Below are 21869 nucleotides of genomic sequence, written 5' to 3'. Positions count from 1 at the left end.
ACCAAATACTGACTGGTTTTCTGACCCCCCTGGACCACCCAATACAGTAAAAGTGCACATTTTAGAGTGGCCTTTTATTGTGGCCAGCCTAAGTCACACCTGTGCAATAATCCTGCTGTCTAATCAGCATCTTGATATGCCACACCTGTGAGGTGGATGGATTATCTCAGCAAGGACAAAGGAGAAGTGCTCACTAACACAGATTTAGACAAATTTATGAACAATATTTGAGAGAAATAGGCCTTTTGTGTACATAGAAAAAGTTTTAGATCTTTGAGTTCAGCTCATGAAAAATGGGAGCAAAAACAAAAGTGGTGCATTTATATTTTTGTTCAGTGTAGTTACAACATACAATTACCTCATACAGTTACAACAAACAATAATTTACAAGGCAAATCAACCTGTGAAAAACACGTGCAAGTCATTCAGTTGTTCTCCAGCACTTTGAGTTTGGATTTAAAAGCATTCAGGGAGATCAGTTCAGACAGTTTCCAGTCTTTTAGCAACATATTCCATGTGGACGGAGCAGAGTACACAAATGCCGTTTTACCAGCTCTGTACGGGCGAATGGCACAAAGAGGAACAAATGCTCATTCGATCACAGACAATAAGAATCAACACTTCTTCTCGTAATTAAACTACAGATATAGGAAGGCAGTAGTCCAAGTATGGCCTTATAAATGAAGGTACACCAGTGTCCCAGCCTCCTGGTGGACAGGGCAGGCCAGCCCACTCTGGAATACAAGTCATGATGATGTGTCATGGTTTTAGAATTAGTAATAAACCTCAGAGCAGCATGATAGACTGTGTCAGTCATTTGAAGATACTTAGACGATGTGTTCATATAAAGTACATCTCCATAATCTAACACTGATAAAAAAAGTGGCAGTGACAAGGTGCTTTTGTACATCAAAAGAAAAACAACTTGTTTCGAAAGTAAAAGCCCAGTTTAAGCTTTAATTTCTTTACCAGGTTTTCAATGTGTCACATGAGGAGTTAAAGGGTTTAAAGTGGGGAAGAACAACTATTTATTTTAATGTCATGGTTCCTCTGTACTCCTATGGACCAGTCACACTGCACTGCAGAATCACAGAGTGGACAGAAGCAACTGATGGAAAAATAACAACGCCCTCTGGTTACCACTCATTAAATATAAATGTCACAATGCACATGTCCTATAATCTAATACAAGCAATGATGTGATCAAGAGGACATTTTCCTGTTAAAACTAAAGAACTAAAATGACAACATTGTGTAAAATGTGTGTTCCTCTGCTGTCACATGCAGGATTTGAGGACTATGGAGCGTACTGGAGATATAACTACGAGACCATCGAGGAGCCGATTCCGTACAGTTACACCAGAGAAGAGCTAATGACAGACGTCCGTTCATTATACAAACAGGTTCGTCTAATATCCAAGGAGTAGAGGCTTTTATTACAGACTGTGGAAAACTGTTCACAGTAGTAATGTATGTTTTTTTTGCAGATCCTGCCTCTGTACAAGGAGCTGCATGCTTATGTCAGGGCCCAGCTGATGAAGGTCTACGGTGGACACATTGACCCACAAGGACCCCTGCCCGCCCACCTGCTCGGTATGTGAACCATGGAGGTCATCAGAGTTTCTGATCTTATTGTCATTATTCCATTTTAGACTCTTTTCATGTGTTTGAGCTGTAATGAGATTTAATATTAGTCAAGATTCAGACACAGAAACATGATGAGGTATCCACTGAACTGAAGTCATTCTGAAGTGAATTACAGGAGAAGAAAATAGAACGAGGCAAGAAAAAACTACTTTGTAGAGTAAAAATGTCCGAGACTGCACAACGCTTTTATCCCTGGTCTCCATGTCCCACCCAGTGAGGCCCAGTTACATGACAACGCTCTGGGGTGGAAACGACAAAATATTTTATCAAATGTGTCTTTTGTTTAGACGGATTTTGGGAGATGAAAACGCAAAAAAGTGAAACCACCTTCCACTGTGGAAATCTTAAAAATGCTCCACTCTCATGTCACCGTCTAAAGCAGGGGTGTCAAACTCATGTTAGTTCAGGGGCCACATACAGCCCAGTATGACCTGCAGTGGGCTGCATCATTAACCCTTTCATGTATACTGCTCACTACAGTGGACAACTATTCTACAGCTGTTTTCCCGTATATTCATGGATTTTGTTGTTCTTTTCGTTGTTGTTCTTTTTTTTTTTTTTTTTTTTTTTACACACAGCTTTATTAAAGTTTTAAGACACTACATATCTTTTCTGACATGAATTGGTAACATTATGTAGATCTCTCCTGAGCATAAACCCCCAGAATCACAAGCCCTCCCCATAGTTTTCACACAATTTATCAGTAAATACATGTTTCTGTGCATCAAAAATTAAACGTGTGGTGTCCAGCTGAGTGGACATTTTTGCAACTTCATGAAAAATAGGTTCATAAGAATTTTTTTTCATTATTTTTTTTAATGTTTTTTTTTATTATTATTTATTTATTCTTCAGAAGAAAATTTTCAATCGCATTGTTTTTTTCATGCCTAAAGAGGAATAAAAACACTCAGGAAAAAATTTTGATTAAGGTTCTCATAATTTGTGCATGAAAGGGTTAAAATAATAACATAATAATACATAAATAATATCAATTCCAAAATTTGTACGTCACTTTCTATGTTTTAGTGTGAAAAAAGTAAAATTATATTATCAAAATTTTCACATCTACAAACTATTCTTTAAAAAAAATGTGGAAAGACATGAACAACCATGACCAAAATGAAATTTATAAAGAAAAAAAGGGCTATTTTAACAATTTATGCCATTATTTGGCCTCAGCTTCTCATTTTCACATGTTCATTACCATGTACAGATCACAGTGGATCTACAAATACACAAAACATTTAATAAACGACAGAATAATGGTACAATTACTCTTAATTCTCTGAAGACATTTCAGATTGTTCATATTTGTTCAGGTTTTTCCACATTTTTTGTAAAAGGCTAGTATGTAAATGTGAACATTTTTGTAATTTAACTTTTTTTTTTTACACTAGAATAAAGAGAAAAATTGTGGCTTTCATTGTTTATAGTTTAGTATGATAGTATTGTACTGGCCTGACCCACTTTAGATGGAACTGACCTAAAATTATTTTGACATTCTGATGTGAATATCTTCAGTGTAATTTTTGTGTTTCACTAATTCATCCCGCGGGCTGGATTGGACCCTTTGGCACATGTTTGACACCCCTGGTCTAAAGGGATTCTCGTCTCATAGAGTTTACATCACAAGTTCAGGAAAACAACAACAGGAAGAGAATTAAAAAGGTTCTACACAGGCGCTCGGTCTTGGTGGTGGTGATGCCGTCTACCCACCTGGCATGCATACTTCATCAATAAATTAAACATTTCACACACTTTTGCGCGTTTCTCTGGATGCAGATTTTCCCCCTAAAACACACGTCCAAACGCAGAATTAAAAGTGAGAACGCAATGCCACTTTTGCGTTTTCGGTTCAGATTGTTACCATCTAAACGTAGCCTCAGATGACGTCCCATGTTTAGATTTTGAATGAAATGAGTGAATTCAACCCGAGTAAAGTCACGTTTACATACAAATGTATTTTTGACCGTATTTCTGCTCTGCTTCAAGTTATTTCAGAGAAAAATGAGGATAAAATATGAAACAAACATCTACCAAAAGATTCAGATTACAAGATTGTTTTACCTTTGGCATTGTATTACTTATTTTCTTCATTTTTTGTTTCCTTTTGTCGATCATTTTATTTACTTTTAAACACTACTTAATTCATTTCCTTTTGGTCATTTTATTTATTATTCATTTATTTATGATTTGTTAATTTGTGTACTTTTTGTTAATGATCTTGTTGGTTATTTTGCTCAGTTTTGTTCGTTTCTTGTTCACTTTGTGTTTTTTTTGTTCATTTCTGTGATTATCTTATGCCCATTTGGTGTTAATTTCATTGATTTTTTGGGTTCATTTGATCATTTTATTCAACTTTTGTGCAGATTTGTTCATTTTGTTGCTTCGTTTGTTCATTTATTTAACATGAGGAAAATGAGCACAATCTCAGTTCTTATGCAATGTTATTCTTTTCAGTTAAAAGGTTTTTAGCGAGGAACAGACTATTCATATTGCAGGCTGTTTGTTATGCCCTCCACATGTTAAAACCATCACCTGTAACATACAAACCTAATGACCTGTTCATTTTGTTAAGGTAGGAAGACATTATATCAACATTTTATACGATCAGTTTCTGCAACCCAAAGTGACCAAAGAAATAAATGTATAAATACACAATTCTAATATGAAAACAATAATATGAAGTGCAGCTGAAATTATGTCTTTTGCTGAAATGTGTCAGAGGTGGCAGAAGAACATGCTACTGTCTAAACTCTGCTTCCACTCTCAGATCATACAACTCTCTAATGCAGGGGTGTCAAACTCATTTTAGTTCAGGGGCCACATACAGCCTAATATGATATAAGTGGGCCGGACCAGTAAAATAATATAAATATAGGATAAGAACTTAGAAATAATGTCAACTCTAAAGTTTTTTTCTCTGTTTTTGAGTTAAAAAAAGTCAATTCCGTAATGAAAATGTTTACATCTACAAACCGTACTTGAACATAACGTGAACAAATATGAACCTGCAAATTCTTCAGAAAAATAAGTGCAATTTTAACAATATTAACGCCTCAGTGTATCATTTATACGTATGCATTACAACGTACAGATCACAGTGGATCTGCAAATACACAAAACATTTAGTAACAGGCAGAATATTGATAAATTCCACAGACTTCTCTTAAGAAATTTCAGGTTATTCCCTTTTTTTTGCAAAAGGCTAGTCTGTAAATGTAAAAATTTTTGTGTAATTTTTCTTTTTTTTTTTTTTTTTACACTACAACAAAGAGACAAAATTTGTACTTTTCATTATTTATAGGTTATTATGATAGTATTTTACTGGTCTGACCCACTTGAGATTGAATTGACTTAAAATGATTCAAACATCCTTGATTGTTAATATCTTCAGTGTAATTTCTGCATTTCACAAATTCATCCCAGGGGCCAAATTGGACCCTTGGTGGGCCGGTTTTGGCCCCCGGGCCGCATGTTTGACACCTGTGCTCTAATGCATGTTACTGTGTTTGGAAATACGATATTGTATGAAGTGCAAAGTGAAGACTGTTGTACCTTTTGTATTGATTATTCAGGTGACATGTGGGGAAGATTCTGGACCAACCTCTACCCTCTGTCGATCCCCTACCTAACAAACCTCCTATTGATGTCAGTGAAACCATGGTGAAAAAGGTACAGTCATTTCTGTTATTCTGAAACTAAAACTGGTTTAACCCTCAAAGACCGGACCTTAAGCGGTGTACCCATCTAAAATGCTTAGGTAAATGTTTGAACCACGAATCCCATCAATACATTGAATAATTCGGGAAAATGCAGTTTCTCAGCTTTCATCATCATCAGATTGGACGTTCCAGAGACTCCGTAGTGACTGTGGAAGCACTGTCCATGTTTTGCAAAACTGATTCACCAGTAAAACCCATGGAGTTTGGATAAATGGCAGATGATGTTACTTTTTCGTAGCTTTTTTCTCGCGTCATGTTTTAACCCATAAAGACCCAAACAGCCACTGCGACCTAAACCATGTATTGATCTACATAGGTTGGACAAAATAATGGAACACCTTCACCTCAGGATATATGCCCCAATCCTACAGCTAGAATTGTTAAAGAATGGCATGAGGAACATTCTATATGAAGTTGAGCATCTCGTATAGGCCGGCACAGTCCCAGACCTCAACATTATTGAGCATTTATGGTCAGTTTTAGAGATTCAAGTAAGACGTCGATTTCCACCGCCATCGTCTCTAAAAGAGTTGGAGGGTATTCTAACTGAAGAATGGCTTTAAAATTCCTTTGGAAACAATTCACAAGTTGTATGAATCAATACCTCGGAGAATTGAGGCTGTAATTGCCGCAAAAGGCGGACCTACACCATATTAATTATATTTTGTTGATTTTTTAAGGTGTTTCCATTATTTTGTCCAACCCCTGTAAACTGTTTAATACCACTGGTCTACAAGGAAAATGCTTCCAGAATAAAAGTAATGAAATTTTACCACATGAGAGTCACTGATAAGAAAAATCAAGTCAAAATGCTGGTTGGCTGAACTTCCAAGATACAGCCTTGAGTCAAAATGTGAAATTCAAGAATTAACGAGAGAATGGGTTTGACTCCAAAGGAATATTTGTCTCAGAGCTACAAGATCTTCTTCAAAACACTGTCTGCACATTAGAATACATTCACTTTACAGGTTCTATTTAGTGAAAGATTTATAAAAAGCTTATATAAATGTACACAAACCAGTATATGTGTGTAAAAACACTTTATCATATACCTTGAAAACTCAGCAAACCGGCACTTTTGTCATTTATTTTCCAATTAATCTTATTAAAATGCGTAACATTTAGCACATTTAATCTCTGAAGCAAATCAATTCTAAAAAAATGTAGACCAGTGTAGCTGTTGATTCATTAATCCTCTCAATACATGTAAATAATTGATATAAAATGCAGTTCTTCATCTTTTCAGGGTCATCAGATATGACCCATTTGGACGTTCAGAGGCTCCGTAGTGAACGTGGAAAACACCGTCATCTTCTACAACATTGATTCACCAGTAAAACCCATGGTGTTGGATCAATGACAGTGGATGGACACACTGGGTTTATGTTGAGTTATTGATAGATTTTGCTGAAAACGTAACATTTCTTTAGTTTTCTCTATTTCTGATATAATATCAATCAACTTTAATCTGAGCTTTTATGAATATCTACAGGATTGGTGAATAAATATAGGAAAATACATGATCTTACCGAAAAAATGCAAAAAAACCAGAGGATAATATTGTAATAAATGGCGATAAATCACTTAATAAAGGTTAAATATTGAGAAAAAAAATCGTTAGGGAATTGACACAAAGTAGCATTGGGTCTTTAGGGTTAAACTTTGAATCTTTAATCTGATGTTTTGTGAATATTTACATGGTCACGAAATTAGTATAGGAAAATACATGATTTTCACTGAAAATGTGTAACAGCAGATTATAATATTATAATAAATGGTGAATGACTACCTAGCTAATTTTGAATGGAGAGAAAATAATCAAGTCACTGCAAAAAATAGTTTAATCTTTAATGGTTAATGCCACCTTCGGATTTCAGGGATGGACTGAGCGTCGCTTTTTGAAGAAGCAGAGAAGTTCTTCATGTCTGTTGGTCTGTATGAGATGTTTGATAACTTCTGGAATAACTCCATGTTTGTGAAACCTGAGGACGGACGCAAGGTGGTCTGTCACCCCACAGCCTGGGACATGGGAAACAGACTGGACTTTAGGTAAACCGTTTTTGTTATTGTTGCATAATTATTGTTTAACCCATAAAGACCAAAGCAGCCCCCGGCAACCAGAACCATCTACTGATCTAGACTGTTTAATACCTGTTGATCCACTAATCCTATCAATCCATCTAAATCACAGGTGCCAAACATGTGGCCCGGGGGCCAAATCTGGCCCGCCAAAGGGTCCACTCCGGCCCATGGGATGAATTTGTGAAATGCAAAAATTACACTGAAGATATTAACAATCAAGGATGTTAAAATAATTTTAGGTCATTTCAGTCTAAGTGGATCAGACCAGTAAAATACTAACATAATAACCTATAAATACTGAAAACTGTAAATTTGTCTCTTTGTTTTAGTGTAAAAAAGTAAAATGGATCAAAAACTTTTACATTTACAAACTAGCCTTTGACAAAAAATGTGAATTTCTGAAATGTCTTAAGAGAAATATGTGGAATGTTAATAATATTCTCCTAGTTATTTAACCCTTTCATGCACAATTCATGAGAACCTTAATCAAGATTTTTTTTTTTTTCCTGAGTGTTTTTATTCCTCTTTAGGCATGAAAAAAACAAAAACAAAAACAGAAAACAATGCAATTTAATTTTTTTCCATCAACCTATTTTTCATGGAGTTACAAAAATGTCCACTCAGCTGGACACTATGTGTTAAATTTAAAAGGCAAAGAAACATGCATTTACTGATATACGGTGTGAAAACTATTAAATATAAACATTTTAATGCTGCTAATTTGATGTTTTCTCACATTCTATCATACTCTAATACTAGTTATTACTTACTTCATGAAATAATATGCAAAAAAACCCCAACACTTTTGTTTAAAAATGCAATAAATAAATAAATAAATAAATAAATAAATAATAAATAAATAATTCCTGTTAATTGCAATCTAATAACAAGTTGCTTTTTTGTTTTTTTTGCACTCAAACATGTTACTTGCAGATCAGGATTATGTCAGTGTATGGGATGATGCATAAGTGTCCCACTGTGTCGGCTGATATGGAACTAAAACAACAAAACCCATGAATATACAAGAGAACAGCTGGAGATGAACTGTCCACTGGAGTGACCAGTATGCATGACAGGGTTAATGTTTTGGTGTATTTATAGAATCCACTGTGATCTCTAATTGTGATTCACACGTATAAAAGATAAACTAAGGTGTAATATTGTTGACATTGCACTTATTTTACTAAACGAAGTGTAGGTTTTTAGCATGTTATGTTCAAGTACAATTCGTAGATGTAAACACTTTCATTACAGAATTTGCTTTTTTCACTCATAAGTTCTTATCCTATTATTTATATTATTTTACTGGTCCGCCCACGTTATATCATATTAGGCTGGATGTGGCCCCTGAACTAAAATGAGTTTGACCCCTGATCTAAATAACTGATGTAAAATACAGTTGGTCATTTTTCATGGCCATCAGATTTGACTCATTTGGACGTTCAGAGGCTCCGTAGTTACTGTGGAAACACCGTCACCTTCTACAACATTGATCACCAGTAAACCCATGGAGTTGGATCATGACAGTGGATGGAGACACTTGTTTTTATGTTCAGATAATGATATATTTAGTGAAAAACTCACTTTTTCTTCAGTTTTCTCTTTTTCTGATATGTAACTACAACTGTAATCTGAGTTTTATTAACATCTACATCAGGGCTGTCAAACTCATTTGGTTCAGGGGCCATATTTAGCTCAATTTGATCTCAAGCAGGCCAGACCAGTAAAATAATAATGATTTAATAACCTATAAATAATGACAAATCCAAATTTTCTTTTTGTTTTAGTACAAAAAAAAACCCCAATTAAATTATTAAAATATTACATTTTACAAAAAAGATGTGAATAACCTGAAAAACAGATTTCATTTGAAAAATTCATGTAATATTTAAAAATATTTTGCCTTGACTTATTATTTATACATGTACATTTACACACAATGTTACATAAACATTTGGTAACAGGCAGATTATTGTTAAAATGTTGAAGTTTGGAACTAAAATTTGAACAATTTCTACAATATTCCATCTCTTATTATTAACATAACTCCACATCACAGTGGATCCATAAATGCACCAAACATTTAGGAACAGGCAGAATATTGTTCAAACTGCACATTTTGGGTTGTTCATCTTTGTTTATATTTATGTATTTATTTGCATTTATTGTGAAAGAATAGTTTGTAAATGTAAATATTTTCACAGTGTAATTTTTTTTTTTTCAGTTAAATTTTTTCCACATAATTTTTCACAAAGAAAAATTGTAGTTGTCATTATTTATGGGTTATTGTGCTGTTATTTTGACTGTAGATCACATTGGTCTGTATGTGGAACCTGAACCAAATGATTTGGACAACTTTGACTGTTAAGGTGAATTTTTGCACTTTCATCCTGCAGGGCGGAATGGAACCTTTGGCGGGCCCGATTTGGCCCCCGGCCGCATGTTTGACACCTGTGATTCTACATGATCAGTTTTATTAGTTTTATTAGTTTTGAACCCCATTAGCTGCTGCACACACAGCAGCTACTCTTGGTCTTTACATCTGGGGTCTTTAACAACATAAAAATAAGGCACCACAATTTCCCACAACTCGCCTCACAAACAAGATGTACACACACGAGACACAACATGAAACCAAAATTCAACAGCAAGCACACAATGCAAAACAATTACAATAACAGAATAATAGTACCACCAACAACAACGACAATAAAAAGATTAATAAATAAAATCAAACCCAAAAAATAAAAATAAAAACAAAGAACAAAAACAGCTCCACAACAAACAATGAAGAACAGACCATCGAGATGACATCACTATAGGATGTGTAATGGCTCAGACAGTTAATTCTTGGGTAAATATGAAAATTCTTAAACCTTTTAGAAAACCAACTGCTTGAATTCTGAAATTAAAAATTGTGGCAGTGTATTCCATACTACCATTGCCCTGTATTGCACACTTTTCTGTATTTGATTCATTCTACACGCAGGCAACAGGAAACGTCAGTGAAATTAAATTAACCCTTTCATGCACAAATTATGAGAACCTCATCAAGATTTTTTCCCTGAGTGTTTTGCATTTCTCTTTAAACATGAAAAAAACAATGTGATTGAAAAAATTCTTGTAACACCCCCCCCCCCCCCCCAAAAAAAAAAAAACAGATAAAAGAATAAAAAGTTAAAAAAACATTAAAAAAACATTAAAAAAAAAAATAAAAAAAATAATAATAATCAGCTGGACACCATGCGTTTAATTTTTGCAAGCAACGAAACATGTATTACTGATAAACTGTGTGAAAACTACGGGGGGGCTTGTGATTCCTGGGGGTTTATGCACAGAGAGATCTACACAATTCACCAATTCATGTCAGAAAAGATACGTAGTGTCTTAAAACTTTGATAAATATATGTGTAAAAAAAAAAATAAAAAAAATCCATGAATACACAAGAGAACAGCTGTAGAATAGCTGTCCACTGTAGTGACCAGTATGCATGAAAGGGTAAAAAAACAAAAAAAACAAAACCCAGAAGATAATATTACAGTAAATGATGATAAATCACTTAAGGAAGGTTAAATATTGAGAAAAAAAATCATTTGGGGAAATGCCACAAAAGTAACAGTGGCTCCTTATGGTTTAAGTGTTAACAGGGCAACGCTCACGTTTCTCATAAGAGGTGACAAATGTTTTCTGCTGTTATCTAATCTGACTGTGCATCAGTTTATCAGAATCATAAATAGGATTTGAACACTGGCAAACAATGGTCATTAATGTGAGTCATTCTTTCCAGCTGACAAAGACAACAAAAGCCTTTTCTTGTCAAATATTAATTATTATTTTTTCCACATAATTTTTCACAAAGAAAAATTGTAGTTGTCAATTATTTATGGGTTATTGTGCTTGTTATTTTGACTGTAGATCACATTGGTCTGTATGTGGACACCTGAACCAAAAATGATTTGGACAACTTTGACTGTTAAGGTGAATTTTGCACTTTCATCCGGCAGGGCCGGAATGGAACCTTGGCGGCCACGATTTGGCCCCCGGGCGCATGTTTGACACTGTGATCTACATGAGCAGTTTTATTGTTTTAGTATTTTGAACCCCATTAGCTGCTGCACACACAGCAGCTACTCTTGGTCTTTACATCTGGGGTCTTTAACACCATAAAATAAGGCACCACAATTTCCACAACTCGCCTCACAAACAAGATGTACACACACGAGACACAAATGAAAACCAAAATTCAACAGCAAGCACACATGCCAAAACAATTACAATAACAGAATAATAGTACCACCAACAACAACGACAATAAAGAATTAATAAATAAAATCAAACCCAAAAAAATAAAAATAAAAACAAAGAACAAACACAGCTCCACAACAACAATGAAGAACAGACCATCGAGATGACATCACTATAGGATGTTGTAATGGCTCAGACAGTATTCTTGGGTAAATATGAAAATTCTTAACCTTTTAGAAAACCCAACTGCTTGAATTTCTGAAATTAAAAATTGTGGCAGTGTATTCCATACTACCAATTGCCCTGTATTGCACACTTTTCTGTATTTGATTCATTCTACACGCAGGCAACAGGAAACGTCAGTGAATTAAATTAACCCTTGCATGCACAAATTATGAGAACCTTCATCAAGATTTTTTTCCCTGAGTGTTTTCATTTCTCTTTAAACATGAAAAAAACAATGTGATTGAAAAAATTCTTGTAAACCCCCCCCCCCCCCCCCCAAAAAAAAAACAGATAAAAGAAATAAAAAGTTAAAAAAAACATTAAAAAAAACATTAAAAAAAAAAATATAAATAAAATAATAATAATCAGCTGGACACCATGCGTTTAATTTTGAAGCAACGAAACATGTATTTACTGATAAACTGTGTGAAAAACTACGGGGGGGCTTGTGATTCTGGGGGTTTATGCACAGGAGAGATCTACACAATGTCCCCAATTCATGTCAGAAAGATACGATAGTGTCTTAAAACTTTGATAAATATATGTGTAAAAAAAAAAAAATAAAAAAAATCCAGGAATACACAAGAGAACAGCTGTAGAATAGCTGTCCACTGTAGTGACCCAGTATGCATGAAAGGGTAAAAAAAAACAAAAAAAACAAAACCCAGAAGATAATATTACAGTAAATGATGATAAATCACTTAAGGAAGGTTAATATTGAGAAAAAAAAATCATTTGGGAAATGCCACAAAAGTAACAGTGGCTCCTTATGGTTTAAGTGTTAACAGGGCAAACGCTCACGTTTCTCATAAGAGGTGACAAATGTTTTCTGCTGTTATCTAATCTGACTGTGAATCAGTTTTATCAGAATCATAAATAGGATTTGAACATGGCAAACAATGGTCATTAATGTGAGTCATTCTTTCCAGCTGACAAAGACAACAAAAGCCTTTTCTTGTCAAATATTAATTATTATTTTTTCCACATAATTTTTCACAAAGAAAATTGTAGTTGTCATTATTTATGGGTTATTGTGCTGTTATTTTGACTGTAGATCACATTGGTCTGTATGTGGAACCTGAACCAAAATGATTTTGGACAACTTGACTGTTACGGTGAATTTTTGCACTTTCATCCCTGCAGGGCCGGAATGGAAACTTTGGCGGGCCGATTGGCCCCCGGCCGCATGTTTGACCCCTGTGATCTACATGATCAGTTCATTATGTTTTATTAGTTTTGGAACACCATTAGCTGCTGCACACACAGCAGCTACTCTGGTCTTTAACATCTGGGGTCTTAACAACATAACAATAAGGCACCACAATTCCCACCACTCGCCTCACAAACAAGATGTACACACACGACACAACATGAAAACCAAAATTCAACAGCAAGCACACAATACAAAACAATTACAATAACAGAATAATAGTACCACCACAACACGCAATAAAAAGAATTAATAAATAAAATCAAACCCAAAAAATAAAATAAAAACAAAGAACAAAACAGCTCCACAACAAACAATGAAGAACAGACCATCGAGATGACATCACTATAGGATGTGTAATGGCTCAGACAGTTATTCTTGGGTAAATATGAAAATTCTTAACCTTTTAGAAAACCAACTGCTTGAATTTCTGAAATTAAAATTGTGGCAGTGTATTCCATACTACCATTGCCCTGTATTGCACACTTTCTGTATTTGATTCATTCTACACGCAGGCAACAGGAAACGTCAGTGAATTAAATTAACCCTTTCATGCACAAATTATGAGAACCTTCATCAAGATTTTTTCCCTGAGTGTTTTCATTTCTCTTAAACATGAAAAAACAATGTGATTGAAAAAATTCTTGTAAACCCCCCCCCCCCAAAAAAAAAACAGATAAAAGAAATAAAAAGTTAAAAAAAACATTAAAAAAAAAAAAAAAAAAAAAAAAAAAAAAAAAATAATAATAATAATAATAATATAATCAGCTGGACACCATGCGTTTAATTTTTGAAGCAACGAAACATGTATTTACTGATAACTGTGTGAAAACTACGGGGGGGCTTGTGATTCTGGGGGTTTATGCACAGGAGAGATCTACACAATGTCACCAATTCATGTCAGAAAAGATACGTAGTGTCTTAAACTTTGATAATATATGTGTAAAAAAAAAATAAAAAAAATCCTGAATACACAAGAGAACAGCTGTAGAATAGCTGTCCACTGTAGTGACCAGTATGCATGAAAGGGTAAAAAAACAAAAAACAAAACCCAGAAGATAATATTACAGTAAATGATGATAAATCACTTAAGGAAGGTTAAATATTGAGAAAAAAAATCATTTGGGAATGCCACAAAAGTAACAGTGGCTCCTTATGGTTTAAGTGTTAACAGGGCAACGCTCACGTTTCTCATAAGAGGTGACAAATGTTTTCTGCTGTTATCTAATCTGACTGTGAATCAGTTTATCAGAATCATAAATAGGATTTGAACACTGGCAAACAATGGTCATTAATGTGAGTCATTCTTTCAAGCTGACAAAGACAACAAAAGCCTTTTCTTGTCAAATATTAATTATTATTTTTTCCACATAATTTTTCACAAAGAAAAATTGTAGTTGTCATTATTTATGGGTTATTGTGCTGTTATTTTGACTGTAGATCACATTGGTCTGTATGTGGAACCTGAACCAAAATGATTTGGACAACTTTGACTGTTAAGGTGAATTTTTGCACTTTCATCCTGCAGGGCCGGAATGGAACCTTTGGCGGGCCCGATTTGGCCCCCGGGCCGCATGTTTGACACCTGTGATCTACATGATCAGTTTTATTAGTTTTATTAGTTTTGAACCCCATTAGCTGCTGCACACACAGCAGCTACTCTTGGTCTTTAACATCTGGGGTCTTTAACAACATAAAAATAAGGCACCACAATTTCCCACAACTCGCCTCACAAACAAGATGTACACACACGACACAACATGAAAACCAAAATTCAACAGCAAGCACACAATACAAAACAATTACAATAACAGAATAATAGTACCACCAACAACAACGACAATAAAAAGAATAATAAATAAAATCAAACCCAAAAAATAAAATAAAAACAAAGAACAAAACAGCTCCACAACAAACAATGAAGAACAGACCATCGAGATGACATCACTATAGGATGTGTAATGGCTCAGACAGTTATTCTTGGGTAAATATGAAAATTCTTAACCTTTTAGAAAAACCAACTGCTTGAATTTCTGAAATTAAAATTGTGGCAGTGTATTCCATACTACCATTGCCTGTATTGCACACTTTTCTGTATTTGATTCATTCTACACGCAGGCAACAGGAAACGTCAGTGAATTAAATTACCCTTTCATGCACAAATTATGAGAACCTTCATCAAGATTTTTTTCCCTGAGTGTTTTCATTTCTCTTTAAACATGAAAAAAACAATGTGATTGAAAAATTCTTGTAAACCCCCCCCCCCCCCCAAAAAAAAAAACAGATAAAAGAAATAAAAAGTTAAAAAAACATTAAAAAAAAAAAAAAAAAAAAAAAAATAAAAATAATACTAATAATAATAATAATCAGCTGGACACCATGCGTTTAATTTTTGAAGCAACGAAACATGTATTTACTGATAAACTGTGTGAAAACTACGGGGGGGCTTGTGATTCTGGGGGTTTATGCACAGGAGAGATCTACACAATGTCACCAATTCATGTCAGAAAAGATACGTAGTGTCTTAAAACTTTGATAAATATATGTGTAAAAAAAAAATAAAAAAAATCCATGAATACACAAGAGAACAGCTGTAGAATAGCTGTCCACTGTAGTGACCAGTATGCATGAAAGGGTAAAAAAAAAAAAAAAACAAAACCCAGAAGATAATATTACAGTAAATGATGATAAATCACTTAAGGAAGGTTAAATATTGAGAAAAAAAATCATTTGGGAAATGCCACAAAAGTAACAGTGGCTCCTTATGGTTTAAGTGTTAACAGGGCAACGCTCACGTTTCTCATAAGAGGTGACAAATGTTTTCTGCTGTTATCTAATCTGACTGTGAATCAGTTTATCAGAATCATAAATAGGATTTGAACACTGGCAAACAATGGTCATTAATGTGAGTCATTCTTTCCAGCTGACAAAGACAACAAAAGCCTTTTCTTGTCAAATATTAATTATTATTTTTCCACATAATTTTTCACAAAGAAAAATTGTAGTTGTCATTATTTATGGGTTATTGTGCTGTTATTTTGACTGTAGATCACATTGGTCTGTATGTGGAACCTGAACCAAAATGATTTGGACAACTTTGACTGTTAAGGTGAATTTTTGCACTTTCATCCTGCAGGGCCGGAATGGAACCTTTGGCGGGCCCGATTTGGCCCCGGGCCGCATGTTTGACACCTGTGATCTACATGATCAGTTTATTAGTTTTATTAGTTTTGAACCCCATTAGCTGCTGCACACACACAGCAGCTACTCTTGGTCTTTAACATCTGGGGTCTTTAACAACATAAAAATAAGGCACCACAATTTCCCACAACTCGCCTCACAAACAAGATGTACACACACGAGACACAACATGAAAACCAAAATTCAACAGCAAGCACACAATACAAAACAATTACAATAACAGAATAATAGTACCACCAACAACACGACAATAAAGAATTAATAAATAAAATCAAACCCAAAAAATAAAAATAAAAACAAAGAACAAAACAGCTCCACACAAACAATGAAGAACAGACCATCGAGATGACATCACTATAGGATGTGTAATGGCTCAGACAGTTTTCTTGGGTAAATATGAAAATTCTTAACCTTTTAGAAAAACCAACTGCTTGAATTTCTGAAATTAAAAATTGTGGCAGTGTATTCCATACTACCATTGCCCTGTATTGCACACTTTTCTGTATTTGATTCATTCTACACGCAGGCAACAGGAAACGTCAGTGAATTAAATTAACCCTTTCATGCACAAATTATGAGAACCTTCATCAAGATTTTTTCCCTGAGTGTTTTCATTTCTCTTTAAACATGAAAAAAACAATGTGATTGAAAAAATTCTTGTAAACCCCCCCCCCCCCCAAAAAAAAAAACAGATAAAAGAAATAAAAAGTTAAAAAAAACATTAAAAAAAAAAAAAAAAAAAAAAAAAAAAAAAAAAAAAATAATAATAATATAATAATCAGCTGGACACCATGCGTTTAATTTTGAAGCAACGAAACATGTATTTACTGATAAACTGTGTGAAAACTACGGGGGGGCTTGTGATTCTGGGGGTTTATGCACAGGAGAGATCTACACAATGTCACCAATTCATGTCAGAAAAGATACGTAGTGTCTTAAAACTTTGATAAATATATGTGTAAAAAAAAAATAAAAAAAATCCATGAATACACAAGAGAACAGCTGTAGAATAGCTGTCCACTGTAGTGACCAGTATGCATGAAAGGGTAAAAAAACAAAAAAACAAAACCCAGAAGATAATATTACAGTAAATGATGATAAATCACTTAAGGAAGGTTAAATATTGAGAAAAAAAATCATTTGGGAAATGCCACAAATAACAGTGGCTCCTTATGGTTTAAGTGTTAACAGGGCAACGCTCACGTTTCTCATAAGAGGTGACAAATGTTTTCTGCTGTTATCTAATCTGACTGTGAATCAGTTTATCAGAATCATAAATAGGATTTGAACACTGGCAAACAATGGTCATTAATGTGAGTCATTCTTTCCAGCTGACAAAGACAACAAAAGCCTTTTCTTGTCAAATATTAATTATTATTTTTTCCACATAATTTTATTCCACATATTATTATTTCCACATAAAGTTGCTCCAGTACTGACTGTTTATACGTTTGAGCAGCCACGTTTGTCCAAATGTAAGATAGAACTGTTAGAAAACTTCCCTTTTGTTAGTATTAATCTGAGTTTAATACAAACATTTTTAGGCTGTCTTACTCCATGTTTGTCCTAAGATGAACGTTTTGTTGTTGGACTTGGGCCTCAGTGTGTGTGTGTGTGTGTGTGTGTGTGTGTGTGTGTGTGTGTGTGTGTGTGTGTGTGTTAGATCAGACCCATTACAGACACATTGTTGCACCAGCTGTTTTATTGGTCCAGTGTATCTGATATGGTATTGTGCCCCGCCTGTATTTTCTGCTGACTTCAAAGCTTCTCTTGTGATATTTTCAGAATAAAAATGTGCACCAAGGTCAACATGGATGACTTCCTGACAGTGCACCACGAGATGGGTCACAACCCAGTACCAGATGGCTTACCGTAACCTGTCCTATCTGCTGAGGGACGGCGCCAACGAGGGTTTCCACGAAGCAGTTGGAGAAATCATGTCTCTCTCTGCTGCGACACCCAAACACCTGCAGAGCCTGGGACTCCTGTCTGCTGACTTTGTTTATGACCAGGGTAATTTTGACTGAAAAAAAATGAACCAAACCGGACACTAAGAACAAAAAGAGCAGAACACAGGAGTTCACTGAGTTCTTCGACTGTCCATCTGCTTTGGTCTACAGCCTATTGACTTTACTGTTTCAGTTTACTACAGTGGTATTGAGAACAGATTTGGAGAATATGCGCAATTATATGAATAAAGGAAAAGGCTGAAGCAGAGAAAGCAGAAAAAAAAAAACAGATGAGCCGTAGCTGAGTTAGAATTAGATATTTTTCTCTCAAGAATTTATAAATTGACTAAAAATTAACATCATGTGCTGATTGGCTCCTGGACAAATGAATAAATACATCTATGTCCAAGTCTTCTGTAAAGTTAACTCTAAGGTACATGTATGCCACTTATTATTAACTTGTTTCTACTGCCTCCAAGTGGTTTAAATAGTACATACATGTTAAATTCCTTTTCTTCCTAATGCCAAAGATATTGCATTTATTTGTATTTTGCATATCCTCCTGAGATTCAGGAAAGTAAAAGTTTTGGCTTTTTTTTTTTTTTTTTTTTTTTTTACATTAAATAATTGTTTTAATTCAAAATAGCAAAACGCAACAGTTTTTTCATATACATTTTTTATTTTATTAAGATTTTTTTATGGAATGTCTTTTGCAGTGGTCAGTGATTTTATTTCTTTTCTTTCTTTTTTTTTTTTTTTTTTTTTTTTTTTTAAAGTAAAGTTGGAAACTCTTGTCTTGTCCCCTACAAAGGACAAAATGCATTGCTGGGTCTCAAGAGGATTTACTTTATATTTATTATTTATTTATTTTTTCTTGAAGTGTTTTGTGACAGAATGTGAGGAGTTTCTCCTTCCGCTCTAAGATGAATGTTGCTACTTAATGAACACTATAAATGAACAACGCTTCCTCTGTAGCTATTGCTAATGCTATTGTTTATTTTCTGTCTAAATCAGTCTTTAGAATGTCCAAACAGGAATTATATAGTCTCCAGTAGTGATAACGTACCATCTGTGGAGTTTTATTTCTCAAATAACATTACAACAAGAATCAGTTTTGTACATTTTTAGTATTTACAACATAAACTGTGTTATTGTTGTTTGCAGAAACTGAGATTAACTTCCTGCTGAAGCAGGCGCTCACTATTGTGGCCACACTGCCCTTCACCTACATGCTGGAGGAATGGAGGTGGCAGGTCTTTGCAGGGAACATCACAAATGACGAGTGGATGAAACGCTGGTGGGAGATGAAGTAAGCAGAGGGTTTGCATCTGTAAACAATACAGATGCAAATACTGTAAATAATACTGTAAATAATAATATATGATCTGGAAGGAATAATTAACACATGTTTTACAACACAGATCTGAGGTCCTGCAGATACTGTGGCCTCAGTGTTGTTCAGTCTGACCTCAGATCAGCTGTTGTCAGTCTGCAGAACCAGTGCTGACTCTGTGTTTTCATAACAGGAGGGATCTGGTCGGATGGTGGAGCCGGTGCCCAGAGATGACCTACTGTGACCCCCCAGCTCTGTTTCATGTGTCTGGAGACTACTCCTTCATCAGGTAACACTACCTCTGTGCAGATTGTTCACCAAGAAACAAAGCATTAGTTTATGCTGCAGATCCATTACTTTAACCCAGGGGCGTCAAACTCATTTTAGTTCAGGGGCCACATTAAGCCCAAATTGATCTCCATGGGCCGGACCAGTAAAACAATAGCATAATAACCTGTAAACAATGACATCTCCAAATTTTTCTCTTTGTTTTAGTGCAATCAAAATGAAATTATAAAAATATGTACATTTGCAAGTTATCCAAACGAAAATGATGTGAATAACCTGAAAAAAAAGACATTTCTTGAGAAAAATAAGTGCAATTTAACAATATTACACCTCAACTTACTATTTATACATGCATATTACGGATTGGGTCTACAAAATGTTTAATAACAGGAAGATAATGTTAAAATTTCATTTTCAAAATTTCCATTTTTTCGCATTTTATTGTTAAAGGATAGTTTGTAAATGTTAATATTTCATCATTTAATGTAAGTTTTTTTACACTAAACAAAGAGAAGAATTTGGAGTTGTCCTTACTTATTTATAGATGTAATATAATATGTTTTTTACATTGAACTAAGAAATTTGGAGTCATTATTTATCGGTTATTTATTTGAGATCACATTGGTCTGTATGTGAAACCTGAACAAAAACAACTTTGACATCCTTGATTGTTAATATCCTAAGTGTAATTTTTGCGCTTTGCAAATTCATCCTACGGGCCAGATTGGAACCTTTGGCGGGCCGGTTTTGGCCCCCGGGCCTTATGTTTGACACCTGTGCTTTAACCCTTTCATGCATAGTGGTCACTCCAGTGGACAGTTCTTCTCCAGCTGTTCTCTTGTATATTCATGGGTTTTGTTGTTTTAGTTCCATATCAGCCGACACAGTGGACACTTATGCATCATCTCATACACTGTAATTCAGACCATTACTGTAATTTTGCTGTTCTTGATAAACCTGATCTGCACTAACATGTTTCAGCATTAATCAAGTAGTTGTTAGAAAAAAAAGTTTTTTTTTTTTTTTTTTGCATATTATCTCCATGAAAAGAGTAATAACTACCATTAGAATAGGTTAAAATGTGAAAAAACATTAGATTTTATTTTTTCATTGTTTTCATGTCACTTTCTGATATTGGGTTTTAAACATGTGTCTTTATTTCAGAAATTAAATGCATGGACATTTTTGTAACTCCATGAAAAAAAAACAAAAAAACTTGATCACATTGTTTTTTCATGCCTATGGAGGAACAAAAACACTCAAGAAAAAAATCGTTACTAAGGTTCTCATAATTAATGCATGAAAGGGTTAACACTGAAGCTGTGTGAAAAATGATACTGTTATGGAAAAAATAATACTCTGCTCATTCGTCCTCAAATAAGAAATGGTCAGTTCATATATCTGTCTTTTCAGTATAATTTTAATTAGAACTCCAAGGTACGATTGTGCAGAGGCTGTCTGCACGAGTGTACAAGAAATTACAGTCGTCATTGTCTCTGATATGAAAACTAATAAAAAAATCCTGCTCTCTCTGTGTCACAATGTTATCTCCTGTGCTAGAATGGAATGTCTGGAAGAGATCAGTTCTGTGAGAAACTCCTGTGAGAAAGCTGTTTCCAACACAGATGTTCCTATGTCCTAGACCAGGGTGTCAAACATAAGGCCCAGGGGCCAAATCTGGCCCGCCGAAGGGTCCAATCCGGCCCATGGGATGAATCAGCAAAAATTACACTTAAGATATTAACAATCAAGGATGTCGTAGTCGTTTTTGTTCAGGTATCACGTACAGACCAATGTGATCTCGACTAAAATAATAGAATAATAACCTATAAATAATGACTCCAAATTTTCTTAGTTTAATGTGAAAAACATATATTATATTACATCTATAAATAAGTAAGGACAACTCCAAATTTTTCTCTTTGTTTTAGTGTAAAAACTTACATTAATGATGAAAATATTA

At 34.5% G+C, this 21869-nt stretch overlaps 1 protein-coding gene across 1 annotated transcript in view; it reads left to right on the top strand.

Annotated features, from left to right (window-relative positions):
- LOC115411119 (angiotensin-converting enzyme 2-like) overlaps nucleotides 1–21869 on the top strand; it is a 34946-nt gene that overhangs the window by 6183 nt on the left and 6894 nt on the right. The window contains 11 exon segments of the mRNA XM_030123071.1: nucleotides 1288–1403; nucleotides 1488–1593; nucleotides 5226–5273; nucleotides 5276–5322; nucleotides 7250–7265; nucleotides 7268–7421; nucleotides 18122–18188; nucleotides 18190–18349; nucleotides 19450–19594; nucleotides 19812–19907; nucleotide 20957. Of these exon segments, the coding sequence (XP_029978931.1) occupies nucleotides 1288–1403; nucleotides 1488–1593; nucleotides 5226–5273; nucleotides 5276–5322; nucleotides 7250–7265; nucleotides 7268–7421; nucleotides 18122–18188; nucleotides 18190–18349; nucleotides 19450–19594; nucleotides 19812–19907; nucleotide 20957 (956 nt within the window).

This window comes from Sphaeramia orbicularis, chromosome 3 (assembly GCF_902148855.1).
Source record: "Sphaeramia orbicularis chromosome 3, fSphaOr1.1, whole genome shotgun sequence".
NCBI lineage: Eukaryota > Metazoa > Chordata > Actinopteri > Kurtiformes > Apogonidae > Sphaeramia > Sphaeramia orbicularis.
This window is presented reverse-complemented; position numbering and strand designations above follow the sequence as displayed.